General features: G+C 32.0%; 1 protein-coding gene across 8 annotated transcripts in view; it reads left to right on the forward strand.

Moving 5' to 3' along the window:
• Window positions 1-15,964, forward strand: part of CNTLN (centlein) — a 277,826-nt gene that overhangs the window by 74,750 nt on the left and 187,112 nt on the right. For 7 of the 8 annotated variants that reach the window (XR_016019468.1, XR_016019469.1, XR_016019466.1 and 4 more), the window contains 2 exons: window positions 5,522-5,656; window positions 6,262-6,441. The exons of the other annotated variant lie outside the window; for it this stretch is intronic. Coding sequence is in view for 1 of the 7 variants with exons in the window: in XM_088793521.1 (XP_088649647.1) it covers window positions 5,522-5,656; window positions 6,262-6,441 (315 nt within the window). In the remaining 6 variants the exon portion in view is untranslated. The remainder of the gene's footprint in view (window positions 1-5,521; window positions 5,657-6,261; window positions 6,442-15,964) is intronic. 8 annotated transcript variants of the gene reach the window in all.

Genomic DNA, 15,964 nt, shown 5'->3' on the forward strand with positions numbered 1-15,964 from the left:
TCTATGGAACCAGAAAAGACCCTGAATAGCCAAAGCAGTCCTAAGAAAAAAGAATGCTGTAAGTGTCCCTGCCTTCACCTTGTACTACAGAGCAACAATAATCAAAGCAGCATGGTGTTGGCAGTAAAACAGACATGCAGACCAATGGAAGAGAATTGAGCACCCAGAAATAAACCCACATAAATATGGATAAATAAACTCACATAAAGATAATTTTTGACAAAGAAGCCAAAAACCTACAATGGAGAAAAGACAGCCTCTTCAGTGAATGGTGCTGGGAGAATTGGAAAGCCACGTGCAAAAGAATGAAACTGGGCCGCTATTTGTCACCATGTACCAAAATTAACTCAAAATGGATGAAAGACCTAAACATAAGACCTGAAACAATAAACTGCATAGAAGAAAACATAGCTACTAAACTTATGGACCTTGGGTTCAAAGAGCATTTTATGAATTTGGCTTCAAAGGCATGGGAAGTAAAAGCTAAAATAAATGAATGAGACTATACATATCACATTAAAAAGCTTCTGTACAGCAAAAGAAACCATCTACAAAATAAAGAGGCAATCAACCGAATAGGAGAAGACTTTTGCAAACAACGCCTCCCATAAGGGGCTAATAACCAAAATATATAAGGAACTCCTAGACTTTTTAACTGTCAAACTTATCCACCCTAATCCTCCAGCAATTTGTTAATTACAGATTAGGTGTTTTTTTCCTACCCCAATACTGGTTCCCGTAGAATTTTCTGCTTCTGGATTTCTGCTGTGGTAAATTGTGATTCTCTGTATCTGCCTGTTTGACTCTCCAGTTCTGGGAATAGTAGTTTACCCTATGATCTCAGTTCCCTGATAGATCTAGTACTTGCTGATTTTCAGTTTGTTCAGCTTTTTTCATGTTTTGTGAACAGGAGAGATGACTTCCATGTTCTGTACATACTGCACTGGAAGCCAGAAGTCTCTCCATTATGGTTTTATTGTTACACTGAGTAGTATTAAATAGCTGTTAATTTTTAAAATTTGTTGCCCATGGAATAGAGTAACAGTTAAAACACACACACACACACACACACACACACACACACACACACACACACACAACGTTTTTAGCTGGTTGCAGAAACACTTTCATAGAAGTCCAATCTAATACTGCAACATTTTATTGATAATAATGTAAAAATTTTCATATAACTTCTTTTAGTAAGACTGTGCTTTAGTTTTGTCACTGTTAGTTATAAAATAAGCCATGTAATAAATTCCTCTTCTAACATTGCACTAGATAACATGACTGCCAATAACCAAGTATATCGTATTTAATTAGATGATGATTGCTCTTTAACATTGAATTTCCCCTTTTCCTTACCTTCTTGCTGAAAATAAGTTTTGGTTTTCAATTACAATTCTCTTACCCCTTCCTCTTTCTCCTCTTACCATTGTTTCAGTTGTCGTGGCTTCATTACCTCTCTGCTTTTTATTAAAACTTTCATGTCCATTTGAAAATAGGTCATATAAATAATATATTAACTATGCTCAAGTATTGTGTGATATAGTTTTAGGTCTTACACTGCTTTTCTTCCTTACCCTCCCACCCCACCCCACCCCCACACACTGTTTTTTTCCTGCTTCATACTATCATTCTTTCCTTACTCTATATACGTCTCTTGACCATGATGTGAATTATTCATTTCATGGCTTATCCATAATAAATTATTTGTTCCAGACATACTTTCTCTTGCCACCCTTTATGCTTTATGTTTCCTCTGAGTTCTATTTGCTATTTTAATATTAACTCAAGCCAAACCATTAAGAATGTACTCTACTCTAGCCTGAAAAGTTGGTTGAAAAAGTTTCATGGAGCTAAAATTTTTAAATAAACTGTAATTGTGTATACCTGTGCTTTCATTATTCAAAGTAGATCATTGAAGTTATATTTCATTAGGAAAATATTTTTAATTACACAAAATTTTACAGATCTTTGAAGGATTAATTTATTAATCCTCCTCTATTGGCAGTATATCTTTATGTAACTTATTACTTTATTGGTTATGCAATATAATATCAAATTTATCAAACTAATTATCAGAATATGACAGTTTTGGTTAACTAATTTCCCACTGTATTATGCTTTTTTATTTAAAAATTGTTTCTGTATTTGTCTTTGTGGATTGCTAAATTCACTCAAATGCCAAAATTTAAATAATCAAATAATTCTCATGAAAGGGCTTACTATTAGTGTCATGTATATTGTCAGTTTCTATTAAATTTAGGTCATATTAATGCACAAATCCTTCTAAAATTTAAATCATTTGGTTCAGTGTTCTCTTCTTCGTAGAGTCTAAATAATCTCTAGAATAGATGAGGATGCTCCAGTTTTTAGTTCTTTCAAAGAATAGGCTTGTAGATATTTTATAAACAGTCTTGTGATCATACGATTGAATTTACCATTCAGTGTCAATCTCATTCATAAACATTTACTAATCTAGTTTGGGAGACAGTGTGAGTGTATAGAGATAATTAGCAAGAGTAGGTAGTGTGCTATGTCTCAAATGAATAATTTGGCAATACAGAGATTTAGAAATGGCAGCAATTACTGTGAGAGTTGGGAACAGCTTCATAAAGGAAGTAGAAATTGAATTTGAAGGAGAACAAGACTTAGATGAGAATAAAAAAATGGGCTATGAATTGTGGATAGGCCATATTTATGGATCTGTTTTTATGTTCCTTGATTGATAGCAGACACATTTTGATATTCACTAATAATTAAAATAGGAAATAGAAATTACAACTATATTGAGGTGCCATTTATACCTACTGGCTGTGTAAGAAGTTAACAAGCCTGCGATTCAAGTGTTGGTGCAGATGTGAATTTATTGAGAACTCTTGAATTGCATCTAGCCTATGACTTAGCAATTTCATCTCTGAGTATATGTAATCTAGAGCAATGTTTTTTAAACTTTTGTTAATATGATCCCCACACTTTAAAAAATTACATTTTACTTCATGATCCAGTATACACACGAAATAAAGTTTCATATAATAATAGTTGTCTTACTATATATAATAAAAGTAAAAATGTAACAAACTATATATTAAATATGAATTTAATAATATGTAAAAAAATGGAAATCCCAAATTAAACACTGCAAAAAATTTTAGGAGATATTTTATTAAATATAGTGTGTGTGCTTCTTTCTAAAGTTTATTATGGGCATAGATTTTTGTTTTTTTGTGTGTGTTTTTTTTGCTAAGAATTTGTGCACATCAATTTGACATTTCTGTTGTATTCTATTCCACTTAAGAAGAATGCTGATTGTGATGGCTAAATGGATTTAATGACCCATTACTAGATTATAACCTGTAGTTTGGAAAACATTGCTTGGGAGAAAATTCTTGCTCATCTTTATCAGGAGACATGCTTAAGGGTGTTCATAGCAGCATTGCTTGTATATTCCCTTCCCAAAAAATGGGAAGCATCTGAAATGTACCCTGATAAGGGATAGATAAATGCATAATAGTGTATTTATATAATGCCATAATATTATATTCCAAGATAATTGAACCATAACTACACTTATCAATATAGATGAATTTGGGAATGTATATTGAGCAAAAATAACAAGCCACACAATAAGTAAAATATGATTTAATTTATAGAAAGTTAAAAAATAAGCTAAACTGTACAATATATTAAATAGGGATATATGTCTTCAAATTATGAGGAAAAGCAAGAACAGGATAAGAACAAAAGTTTCAGGACAGCTTACAGCTGTTAGAGGATCAGGGTCGTACACGGGACTTCAAAGGCAATGGTCAAGTTACATTTTTTAGTTGGGTGTTTGTGGGTACAGGACTGCTCTTTTGATTGTTTCTTAATACCTTACACACTTATCATAGATTATTTTTGTACAGTCATGCATCGCATAATGATACTTCGGTCAACGAAGGACCACATATACTGCAGGGGTCCCATAAGATTTCAATGGATCTGAAAAGTTCTATTGCCTAGTGATGTCATAGCTGTCATAATGTCATAGCACAGTGAATTATGTGTTTGTGGTGATCCTCATGTAAACAAACGTACTGCACTGCCAGTCTTATAAAAGCACATACGGTTCCAGTAGTAGGCTAGACCATCTAAGTTTGTGTAAGTACATTCTGTAATGTTCAATGAAATCACCTAATGATGCATTTATCAGAATATATCCCATCCTTAAGCAGCACATGACTGTGTTCAGTGTTTAAAATATTTTTAAGTAGAAGTAAAGTAAAATCAACAACATTACAGCTTTAAAAAATTAGAATATAGGAATACCCTCATTTTATTCCTTAAACTCACCACATTTTTTATCCTATCCCTGAAGATGAAGTTTCAGTTCATCTTCAGTCCTTTGGAGAGGATTTGATAAAGAAAAAATATGGCAGTACAAAATAAATTGAGATTTAGGGATTAGATGAGCATAAATGATAGAACAGAGATGGAATAAAGGTCAGGGGTTCCTACTGACCATATTACTTAATAAGAAAATTGTGTATTTATATCTTGATGTGTCTGCTTCTTGGTTGACAGGCAAATGGGACTTGAGGGAAGGATGCTGTTAAGAATGATTTGGAGACTTTAAAAAAGTGTAAAACTAGATAAGGGTCTTAATAAATATTTGTTGACAAAATGGATGGGTTTACAAATGTTGAAGTTTAGGAAAGACATAGTCAGAATACGGATTTCATTTTTATCATGTTAGTTTGAGATGACAGCGGATAATCCAAGTCGAGGTATTGTATGGAAAGTTAGAAATATGGGATTGGTGATGGGAGAGAGTCAGGGCTGGATTATGGATTGTGTAGTCTTTCAGACAGAGATGAGACCATAAGCCAAGAGAGTGGGTGAATTTTCTGAGAGAAAAGCTATAAGGAGAAAAGAGGAAAACTAAGAATTGAGTCATGGATATGTCCTCCAATTAGGTATCATTTAGGTATTTCAGTTAAAAATTGTGGCAGTTTTAATATTCAGTTAAAAATCGTGGCAGTTTTAATATTCTGAATATTCTTCCTATGGAGCAAGATATTTTTGGGTACCAAAAGAAACTTGGCATTTTTCATTCTTTAAAATTATTTATGCCTTCAAAAACACTGTAATTGTTTCTCTAAAAAATGTTGTCTTCCAAATGATACTCAAATAAGAATGTAATACTTATTTTAGCTACATATGCATTTTCCTTAATCAGAATGTTTTGTGAAATTTTATTTTTCTCTTATTACACACCTAAATCCTAAAAGTGTGCTTTCTGAATGTGGTTTAGTATTTGGTATCCAGTTTTCATGTGTTCTTCATCTTAAACTAATAAATGGGTACCACTCTTGCACAGTTTACTTGGAAAGCTATGGGCATATCACAGGAAGGAAATGACAATTATTATGAAAGGTACTTTATCTTTACATTATCAATCAAGATTGAAAATTCTTTAGATAAAATAATTTTTTCTTAGAAATACCAGCTCACCAATAATTTTGATTTTTTTCCGCAGAGAGAATCGGGACTAAAACAGGACATAAATGACCTTTTAAAACAGAAAATTGCAATAGATGAAGAAAATGCTTTCTTAAGGAAAGAATTTGGTGATTTGCAGAAGAAATTTAAAGATAAAAGGCAAGAAGTTAAGGTGTGTTGTCTTGTACATAGTTTTACAGTACTATTGCTTTGAAGTCCCACTTTAAGCTTTGTCAGCTTTTGTGGCACAGAAAGTGACAAGCTTGGAGGAAAAATTGCCTTAGGCCCTGTACCACACCGTCTTCTCACATGCAAAAAACTCTGAGAAATATGCTTTAAAGCGAAGACTCCAAGCTTTATAACTTTCAGATAAATAGTTAATGATGGAAATGGAGCTAAGAAAGTAGGAGTGTGAATATGTGGCTTCTTGTAATTAGATTCTGATGGGACTGGCATTATTAATTGATAAAACCCAGGTCTGGGAGGATATGTCTGTGTGGGTCTCAAAAATAGCTGGGGACAGCATCAAAGGCAGCTTGATCAATTAATGGGCTCTTTGCAAATGTGTACTCATCAAAGCTGTCATCTAGTGAAAAAATATGACCCATCCACCTGCATGAAAAGAGACCAATAAAAGTATACAGGTGACCTTGGCCATCAAATATAGAAGAAGTTGCTGTGAGGGTAAAACTGCACAGTTTGTATTTGCTGATTAGTTCTCACCATTTTTTTTTTTTTTTTGGTTTGTTTATCTGCCCTTGTGGTACTGTCCTACAGGTTACTAAAGAGTGTGTACAGAATAAGGAAGAGCAAAACAGACTGGTTATAAAAAATCTGGAGGAGGAAAATGAGAAATTAAGTACCCGCTGTGCTGACCTGCTAAATGAACTGGAGAAACTGAGGAAGCAGGAGGCACATTGGAGAAAAGAAAAATGTAGCCTTGATACAAAAATAAAGGTATGCAGTGAGCATGGAATCCGTGCTGTTATTTTTGGATGTAACTCTTATAGGAAGTTTATTACATGTTATTTTCTTTAAATAACAAGTTATATATTCAAATCCACCAGTGGGGACTAGCATTAATTTATATTCCTTCACTTAAGACCCACAGCTTTTTAAAAATTGATGTTGCAAAGCAGGAAACTGACTTCAAATAATGATCTAAAATGTAATCATTAAAAAATAAAGGATATTGCATTTTGAAATAAAACATATTTTTGAAAAGCATATTTAGAATTATGAGTTTTTACTTTTTTTAGTTAGGGCTTAAATTTATAAATATAGATAGAATTCATTGTAGTATAGTTTTAAGACTCTATTTTCCAGGCTTTTAAAAAAAGAAATGTAAATAAGCACAAGACAGTTAAAAAATACTCATATGTGTTTCGAAGGTGGTGCTTTTCTTTGGCTTAGGAGGGCCTGATCACAGTAAAGTTTTATTTTTATAGAACACAAGAGGTACAGTCAATCTTTATAATATTCTTACACCCTTTTGATCAGTATTTTTCAAAATAATACTTTTTTTGGCTTTTTCTTTGTCTTGATCGTGTTTTTGTACATTTAAAAAAACTAATTTCAGGTTTCTCTTTTAACAGATCTTTTTTTGAGTGATTTATTGCCTTTTAGGATCAGGAATTTAAAGGAATTTTTTTCCACTTCAGAGAAGACTTGGAATTCATGACAAGAGCAGATAGACACATTACGTATAGAAAATATGTTTAACAGCTCGTAGATTTTTTTTCTTCTACTGTTTCCTACCCCATTCCCCCCATCCCCCAAACCACCACCACCCCACCTGGCCAAGTATGACACCAAATAGAGTTCATGGAGAGAGAATGACAAGCATGTATTTGAAATAGTATTTGTTAAAGAGATTACGTTTTTCGCTTATTTATTAAAGCATAATACACATACAGAATAAGCACATAGACCATAAGTGCACAGCTCAATAATTATCCCAAAGCGAACACACTTATGGAATCTCTCCCTCCTCAGGAAACAGAGCATTATCAGCATCCCAGAAGTATCCATTCTGCCATTTTTCAGTCACTACCCCTTCTATTTTCCCCAAAGATAGCCACTCTCTTGACTTATTAACACCATGTATTCATTTCGTTTTTACAGTTTAACATAAAGTAATACACAGTGTATTTTTGTGTGTGAGTCTGGCTTCTTGTTCAACATGGACATTTTGAAATTCACCCATGTTGTTGCCTATGGCTGTAGTTCATTCATTTTCATTACTGGTGTGGTATTGCATTGCATGAACACTCCCCAGTTTATCCATTCTCTAGTTGTTTGGGTTGTCTGCATTTGGGGGCTATTTCAGATAATGCTGCTATGAACAGTCATGTACTGACATGAACATGAGCACATGTGACATGCTTTTATTATCTATTATCTCCTTATCCAAGGTGTTGTTTGCAAGTATCTTCTTCCATTCAGTCGGTCCCATTTTGTTTTGCTTATGGTTTCTTTTGCTGTATGCAAGGTTTTTAGTTTAATATAGTTCCACTTATTTATTTTTGCTGTTACTTCCCTTGCCTTTGAAGTCAAATTCATAAAATCCTCTCGAAACCCAAGGTTCATAAGTTTAGTACCTATGATTTCCTCTATGCAATTTATTGTTTGATGTCTTATATTTTAGATCTTTGAGCTATGTTGAGTTAATTTTTGTTTATGGTGACAGATAGCAGTCTAGTTTCATTCTTTTGCACATGGCTTTCCAATTTTCCAAGCACCATTTACAGAAGAAGCTTTCTTTTCTCCATTGTAAGTTTCTGACTCCTTTGTCAAAAACTATCTGCCCATATATATATGTGGGTTTATTTCTGGATTTTTAATTCTGTTCCATTGGTATGTGTGTCTGTTTTTCTGCCAATACCATGCTGTTTTGATTATTGTTGTTTTGTAGTATAATTTGAAGTCATGGAGTGTAACACCTCTCGCTTTGTTCTTTTTTCTTAGGATTGCTTTGGCTATTTGGGGCATTTTGAAGTTCTGTAGGAGGTCTGACAATTAAGTTCGTGAACTTGTTGCAACAATGTTGCTAACCTTTTTTGATACCAGAGGGATTATTCATTAAGAATTTGTACCAACTAGACAAACAGTTAACCAAGTTTACTATTTGGAAGTGCTGAAAAGGTTGCCTGAAAAAGTTAGACAACCTGAACTTTTCTCCAACAATTCCTGGCTCTTGCATCACGACAATGCACCAGCTCACACAGCACTGTCTGTGAGGTAGTTTTTAGCCAGGAAACAAATAACTGTATTGGAGCACCCTCCCTATTCACCTGATCGGGACCCAGTGACTTCTTTCTTTACCTGAAGATGAAGGAAATATTGAATGGAAGACATTTTGATGACATTTAGGACATCAAGGGTAATACGATGACAGCTCTGATGGCCATTCCAGAAAAAGAGTTCCAAAATTGCTTTGAAGGGTGAACTAGGCGCTGATATCAGTGCATAGCTTCCCAAGGGGAGTACTTCAAAGGTGACTGTAGTGATATTCAGCAATGAGGTATGTAGCACTTTTTCTAGGATGAATTCGTGAACTTAATTGTCCGACCTCGTACAAATTTAATGATTTTTTTTTTGTATTTCTTTAGAAAATGCCATTGGGATTTTGATGGGGGATAACATTAAATCTGCATATTGCTCTGGGTAATATGGCCATTTTAACTATGTTGATTCTTTCAATCCATGAACACAAAGAAATGGAAAGTTTCCCATTTCTTTGTGTCTTCTTCAATTTCTTTTAATAATGTCCTGTAGTTTTTAGTGTATAGGTCCTTCACATTGTTTGTTAAGTAGTTTCCTAGGTGTTTTATTCTTTTCGTTGCAATTATAAAATAAAATATCTTTCATTTCCTTTTCTGAAATTTCATTGTTGCTATATAGGAGGGCAATGGATTTTTGTACATTGATTTTGTAGACAGCAACTTTATTGTATTTGTTTATTGTTTCTAATAGTCTTTTGGTGGAGTCTTTAGGGTTTTCTATATAAAGAATCATGTGGTCTGCAGAAAGTGACGATTTAACCTATTCATGCCTCATCCAGATGCCTTTTATTTTGTGTTCTTGCATGATTGCTCTGGCTAGGACTTCCTGTACTATATTGAACAACAGTGGTGAGAGTGGGCATACTTGTCTTGTTCCTAATCTTAGGTGAAAAGCTTTCGGTTTTTCACCATTTATTAATGATATCAGCTGAGGGTTTGTCCTATGTGTCCTTTATTATGTTGAAGCACTTTCCTTCCCCATTTATTTTATTGAATGTTTTAGTCATAAATGGATGTTGTATCTTTTAACATAGATTTTGTTGAAAAGGCTAGAAACACATTTTTGTGCTAGTAAATATGATAGTACTTTATATTTTCACACATAAAAGTAGTATGTGGTGTAAGTATAAATATTTAACTATTAAAATATAGTAAGTATGGGTATGTAAGTGTGTGTGGGTGGACACACGTGTGCATGATTATTTAAGTTAGAGGAGAAAGGATGTGTCTTTCTGAGTTTGTGAATCAATTAATTGCAGATATTTAAGGAAATACATTAAATCTGTTAGTGTACAATCAGGGAATGACTGAGCCATCGAGAGAATTGAATTCTGATGCTTTTATTTCTTAATTTTTTAATATCAATTCTGCTTCCCTACAGCCTTTGAGAACTTTGGTAGTATGATAACAGTAAGTGGTACTTCCTTGTGTTAATTAACAGCTACATGATTGCTTCATGATAATTTTCATTTCCTTATTTACTCTTCAAATAGTTCATTTTTAATTTGCTTTGATTTTTAGTTCTGTGACTTTCTATTGGGGTGTTTGGTTTTCTTCTTAATAATTTGTAGGCATCTTTATTTATTCTAGATACTATTATGTTTTATATACATATACATATACATATACATACACATATACATATACATATACATATACATATACATATATATACATATATATATATCTCACCCACATATATATTGTGTATATATTACAAATACCTTCTGTTCTTTGAATCTTGAAGAAGGTGAATTGGACTTTCAAAAGTTTGTGAATTTTGATAGAGTCAATTTTATTATATTCTTCTGCAACACTTTTGCTTTATGCGTTTCATATGCTAGTTTTTCGTATCCCAAAGTCTTGAATCTATTTAGAATTAATTTTTGTGTATGGCGTTACACATTATTTATTCAATAGGTTGTTGATTTGTGATGCAGTGTCTCACATCTCCAAATTTCCATGTGTATGGGTTTGTTTCTGGACTTTCTATTATTTTTATGATTTTAGGTATTAGCATTTTATAATTTGACCCCTTATTTGGTAGGATTGTCCACTTCTGTATTCTTTTTTGTAAATCATGAACCCTACATGTGCGTCTTCACTATCTTATAATATTAACAATTTTATTACTTTTACTGAAAAATTCTGTTAGAAAGCAGATTAGAACCACTTAATTTATGAATAATTTTGGAAGACTTCTGATGCTACCATTCATGAATGTCAAACAAGGTTTTGTAACTTTCTAAAAATGGCATTGTCCACTTTTATTAGTTTGTGCCTAACTACTAAATTATTGTAAAAGCATTTTATTATTGTAAAAATATATTTAATTATACTTTGAATTGATTATTTCTGGAATGCAGGAATGTTACTGATGTAGTTTGTTTTAAACTTCTTTTCAGCAATTTTTCTCGACTGTCCTATTAGTTCTAAAAATTTGTGTATTTTCTGAATTTTTTTAAGTTATATAATTATATAGTGTGTCAATAAGAAAGCTTTGCCTCTTTCTTTCCTTTCTAAAATATTAATTGGCATATTGTTTATATACCTTACATTCAATCCATTTAAAGCGTATGATCCAATAATTTCAGTTTATGCAGAGTTGTGCAACTATTGCCATAATTTGTTTGAAATTATTTTCATCATTCCCAAAAGAAAGCCTGTAACCTTAAGCAATCATTCCTCATTTACCCTGAGCTCCACCAAAGGTTAGTAGATAACCACTAATTTACTTTCTATCTCTATAGATTGATCTATTCTAAAAATTTCATATAAATGAATCACAACATATGCTCTTTTGTGACTGACTTCTGCCCCTTAGTAGAATAATGTTTTCAGGATTTATGTCTGTTGTAGCATGTATTAGTGCTTCATTCTTTTTTATTGTTGAATAATGTTCCATTCTATAGATAATGCTGCATTTTATTTATTTAGCATTTTATTTATGTATTTCCCTGATGGCTGATGATGTTGAACATCTTTTCATGTATTATTGGCCTTGTATGTCTTTGAAGAAATGTATATATCTTTGAAGAACTGTGTATTCATTTCTTGTGCATATATTCCGGATACAAATCTCTTTTCAGCTATACTGTTTAGAATTCTTTTCTTCAATTCTCTGAGTTGTTTTTTTACTTCTTAATGGTGTTTTTGAAACACAAAATTTTTAAATTTTATCTACTCTTTGTTGCCTGTGTTTTTTGGTGCCATGTCTGAGAAACCATTGTCTAATCCAAGATCGTGCATATGGACAGCTGTGTTTTCATTTAAGATTTTCATAGTTTTATATCTTACATTTAATTATTTGATCCATTTTGAATTTTTTAAAAATATGTTGTTTGATAAGAATCCAACTTCATTCTTTTACTTGTGCTATTTAGTTGTTTCAGCACCTTTTGTTGAAAAAGGCTGTTCTTTCTCCACTGAATTTGTCTTGGCATCTTTATTGAATATCAATTGACTGTAAATGTAATGGTTTATTTCTGGACCTCACTTCTCTATTCCTTTGATCTATACATTTACCTTTATGTCTCTGCCACACTGTCTTGAATATTGTAGATTTGTAGTAAGCTTTGCAATTGGGATGTGTTTGTCTTCCAAATTTATTATTTTTCAAGATTGTATATTCTTGGTCTCTTTCATTTTCATATGGATGTTAGAATCAGCTTTCCATTCCTTGCAAAAGAAATGAGCTGAGATTATTTTGATACAGAGTATATTGAATCAGAAGATCAATTTGGGAAGTATTACCATCTTAACAATATTATATTTTCTGATCCATCAACACAGGATATTGCATTTGTTTATGTCTTCTTCAATTTTTTTCAATAATGTTTTGTAGTTTTCAGAGTATAGCTTTGCACTTCTTTGGGTATATATATACCTAAATATTTAAGTTTTTTTATGCTATTCTAAGTGAAATTCTTTTTTGGATGGTTCATTTTTAATGCATAGATACACAATTAATTTTTGAATATTTTATCCAGCAACCTTGCTGAACAGGTTGATTCTTTAAGATTTTTCTATTTTTGAGATCATGTCATATTCAAGTAAAGATAGTTTTATTTTTTCCTTTTCAATCTGTATGCCTTTTGGTCTCATTTTATTTTCTGTTGCCCTTGCTGGAACCTCTAGTACAAAGTTGAATAGAAAGAGAGTGCACATCTATGTTTTATTCTTGATCTCAAGGGGAAAGGATTCACTCTTTGATTCTTGGGTACGAGTATATTAGCCCTGATTTTTTGTTAATATACTTCATCAGGTTGAGGAAGTTCCCTTCTATTCTTTGTCTGCTGAGACATGTTTTTGATCATGAAGGGGTGTTGCATTTTGACAAATATTTTTTTGGCATCTGTTGAAATTATCGTGTGGTTTTTGGCTTTTATTCTATTTCTATGGTGTATTACGTTCTTGATTTTGAATATTAAACCAAACTTACATTGCTGGGATATCATTATTTGACTTTGGTATCAGGATATAGCTGGCCTTATAGAACAATTTAGGAAGTACTCCCTCTTATATTTTTGGAAGAGAAATATTGGCATTAATTCTTTTTAAAATGTTTGCTAGAACTCACCAGTGAAGCTGTCTGTTCCTAGAATATTTTATGTTGAGAGGTTTTGATAACTGATTCTACCTCTTCACTTATTATATGTCTATTGATTTGTTCTTTTTTCTTGAGTCAGTTTGGGTAATTTGTGTGTTTCTAGGAGATTGTTTATTTTATGTAGGTCATCTAATTTGTTGACATACAGTTGTTTATAGTATTTTCTAATAATCTTTTTACTCCATGGTTACTAGTAGTGCCTTTACTTGCATTTCTGATTTTAGTTATTTAATTCTTTCTTTTTTTCTTTGTTAGTCAAGCTAAAGATTTGTTAATTTTGTTGCTCTTTTCAAAGAGCCAACTTTTGCTTTAACTGATTCTATTTTACTATTCCCTAAAAATAATTCCTCAAAACTCTGTATTATTCTCTTCCTTCTTCTCCATCAGGTTTGCTTTGCTATTCTTTTTCTGTGTCGTCAAGGTATAAAATAAGATTATTGATTTGAAATATGTCTTCTTTTTTAATGTAGGTATTTACTGTTACAAATTTTCCTCTGAGCACTGCCTTTGCTGTATCCTGTAAGTTTTGGTATATTGTGTTTTTTAGTTCATTCATCTCTGAATATTTTCTAATTCTCTTGTAATTTGTTCTTTCAGTTACTGGTTGTTTAAGAGTGTATTGTTTAATGTCCACATATTTTTCAAATTTTTGTTTTCTTTCTGTTATTGAGTTCAAGCTGCATTCCATTGTGGATGGAGAAGATACTTTGTATGAATTTAATGTTTTTAAATTTATTGAGAATTGTTTTATGGCCTAACTTATAGTATGATATAGGAAATATGCCATGTCTACTTGAGAAGAAAAAGGTATCTTACTGTTTTAGGGTCTAGTGTTCTATATACGTCTGTTATGAACTTAGTTTAGTGTTGATCAGGCCCTCTATGTCCTTATTGACCATATGTTAAAATGCTTTATTCATTATTTAAAGTGGAGTACTGAATTCTGCAACTATTATTGTAGAATTGTTTCTCCCTTCAATTCTGTAATTTGTTTATGTAATTTAGGGCTCTGTTGTTTGGTACATATATGTTGATAGTTTTTATAGCATTTTGACGAATATATATATATATATATATATATATATATATATATATATATATGCACATACACACACACACACACAGAAGGTGTCAAAAAATGTATACACATTTTAAGAAATGAAAAAACCGTATTAAAGTTAGGCTGATGATAACCACTTTGAGCACCTCTTGTAATTGCAGAAGTCAAGCATGACTTATATTCATCTTTTGTTATCAGTATATATTTAGTATTACAATTTTAATACAGTTATTTCCTTTCTTAAAATGTGTATACATTTTTTTGGCTCCCTCTCCCTCTCCTTCTCTCCCCCCATCTCTCTCTCTCTCTCTCTCTCTCTCTCTGTCTGTCTGTCTCTCTCTTTCTCTGTCTGTCTCTGTCTGTCTGTCTCTCTCTCTCTCTCTCTCTCTCTCTCTCTATATATATATATATATATATATATATATATATATATATATATATATATATATTTCCTCCTTTGTCTCTTGTAATAGTTTTTAATTAAAAGTTTATTTTGTCTAATATTATTAAAACCATCTCAGCTCTTTATCAGATTGTTATTTTCATGTAATATCTTTACCCATCCTTTCATTTTTTTCAGTCTATTTATTTCTTTGGATCTAAAGTAAGTCTGTTTTAAACAATATAGAGTTGTAAAGTGTTTCTTAATCTGTTCTGTCAATCTCTGCCTTTTGATTGGAGAGTTTGATCTATGTACATTTAAAGTAATTACTAGTAAGGAATGACTAACTTCTGACATTTTATTATTTGTTTGCTGTATGTCTGATAGCTTTTTTGAGTCCCTGATTTCCTCTGTTACTTCCTTCCTTCATGTTTAGTTGATTTTTTGTAGTGGCACATTTTGATTCGATTCTCATTTCTTGCATGCATTGTATTGATGTTTTCTTTGTGGTTAGCATGGGGATTATGTTTATCATCCTAAACTTATAACAATATAATTTAAATTGATACCAACTTATCTTCATTAGTGTATGAAAAATATCCTTCTGTATTGCTCTTTCCCTTTACATTATTGTTGTCACAAGTTACATCTTTATAAATTGTCTGCTCTATAGCATAGATTTATAATTTTTTATGTGCTTGTCATTGAAATCATGTAGGAAATAAAAAATAGAGTTACAAACCAAATATACAATAATACTGACTTTTATGTTTGTCCACACATTTACCTTTATTGGGTCTTCATTTCTTCATCCTGCTTTGAGTTACTGTCTTGCATCCTTTCATTTCAATCTGAAGGAATAGTATTTCTCATAGGGCAGACCTAGTGATGAACTCCCTCAGCTTTTGTTTATCTGTGAATGACTTATTCTCTAAATTTTGAAGAACAGTTTTGTTGGGTATAAAATTCAATGTTAACAGTTCTTTTAGCACTTTATCACCCCACTGCCTTCTGGCTTCCATGTTTTTTGATGATAAACCAGCTATTAATCTCATTAATGATCCCTTGATTGTGAGAAGTCATTCTCTGTTATTGCTTTCAAGATTGCCTGTTGGTTTTTAGCTGAATTTCAAAAGTTTGATTGT

This window comes from Rhinolophus sinicus, chromosome 16 (genome assembly GCF_057876585.1).
Source record: "Rhinolophus sinicus isolate RSI-liver-muscle chromosome 16, RSI-T2T, whole genome shotgun sequence".
Taxonomy (NCBI): domain Eukaryota; kingdom Metazoa; phylum Chordata; class Mammalia; order Chiroptera; family Rhinolophidae; genus Rhinolophus; species Rhinolophus sinicus.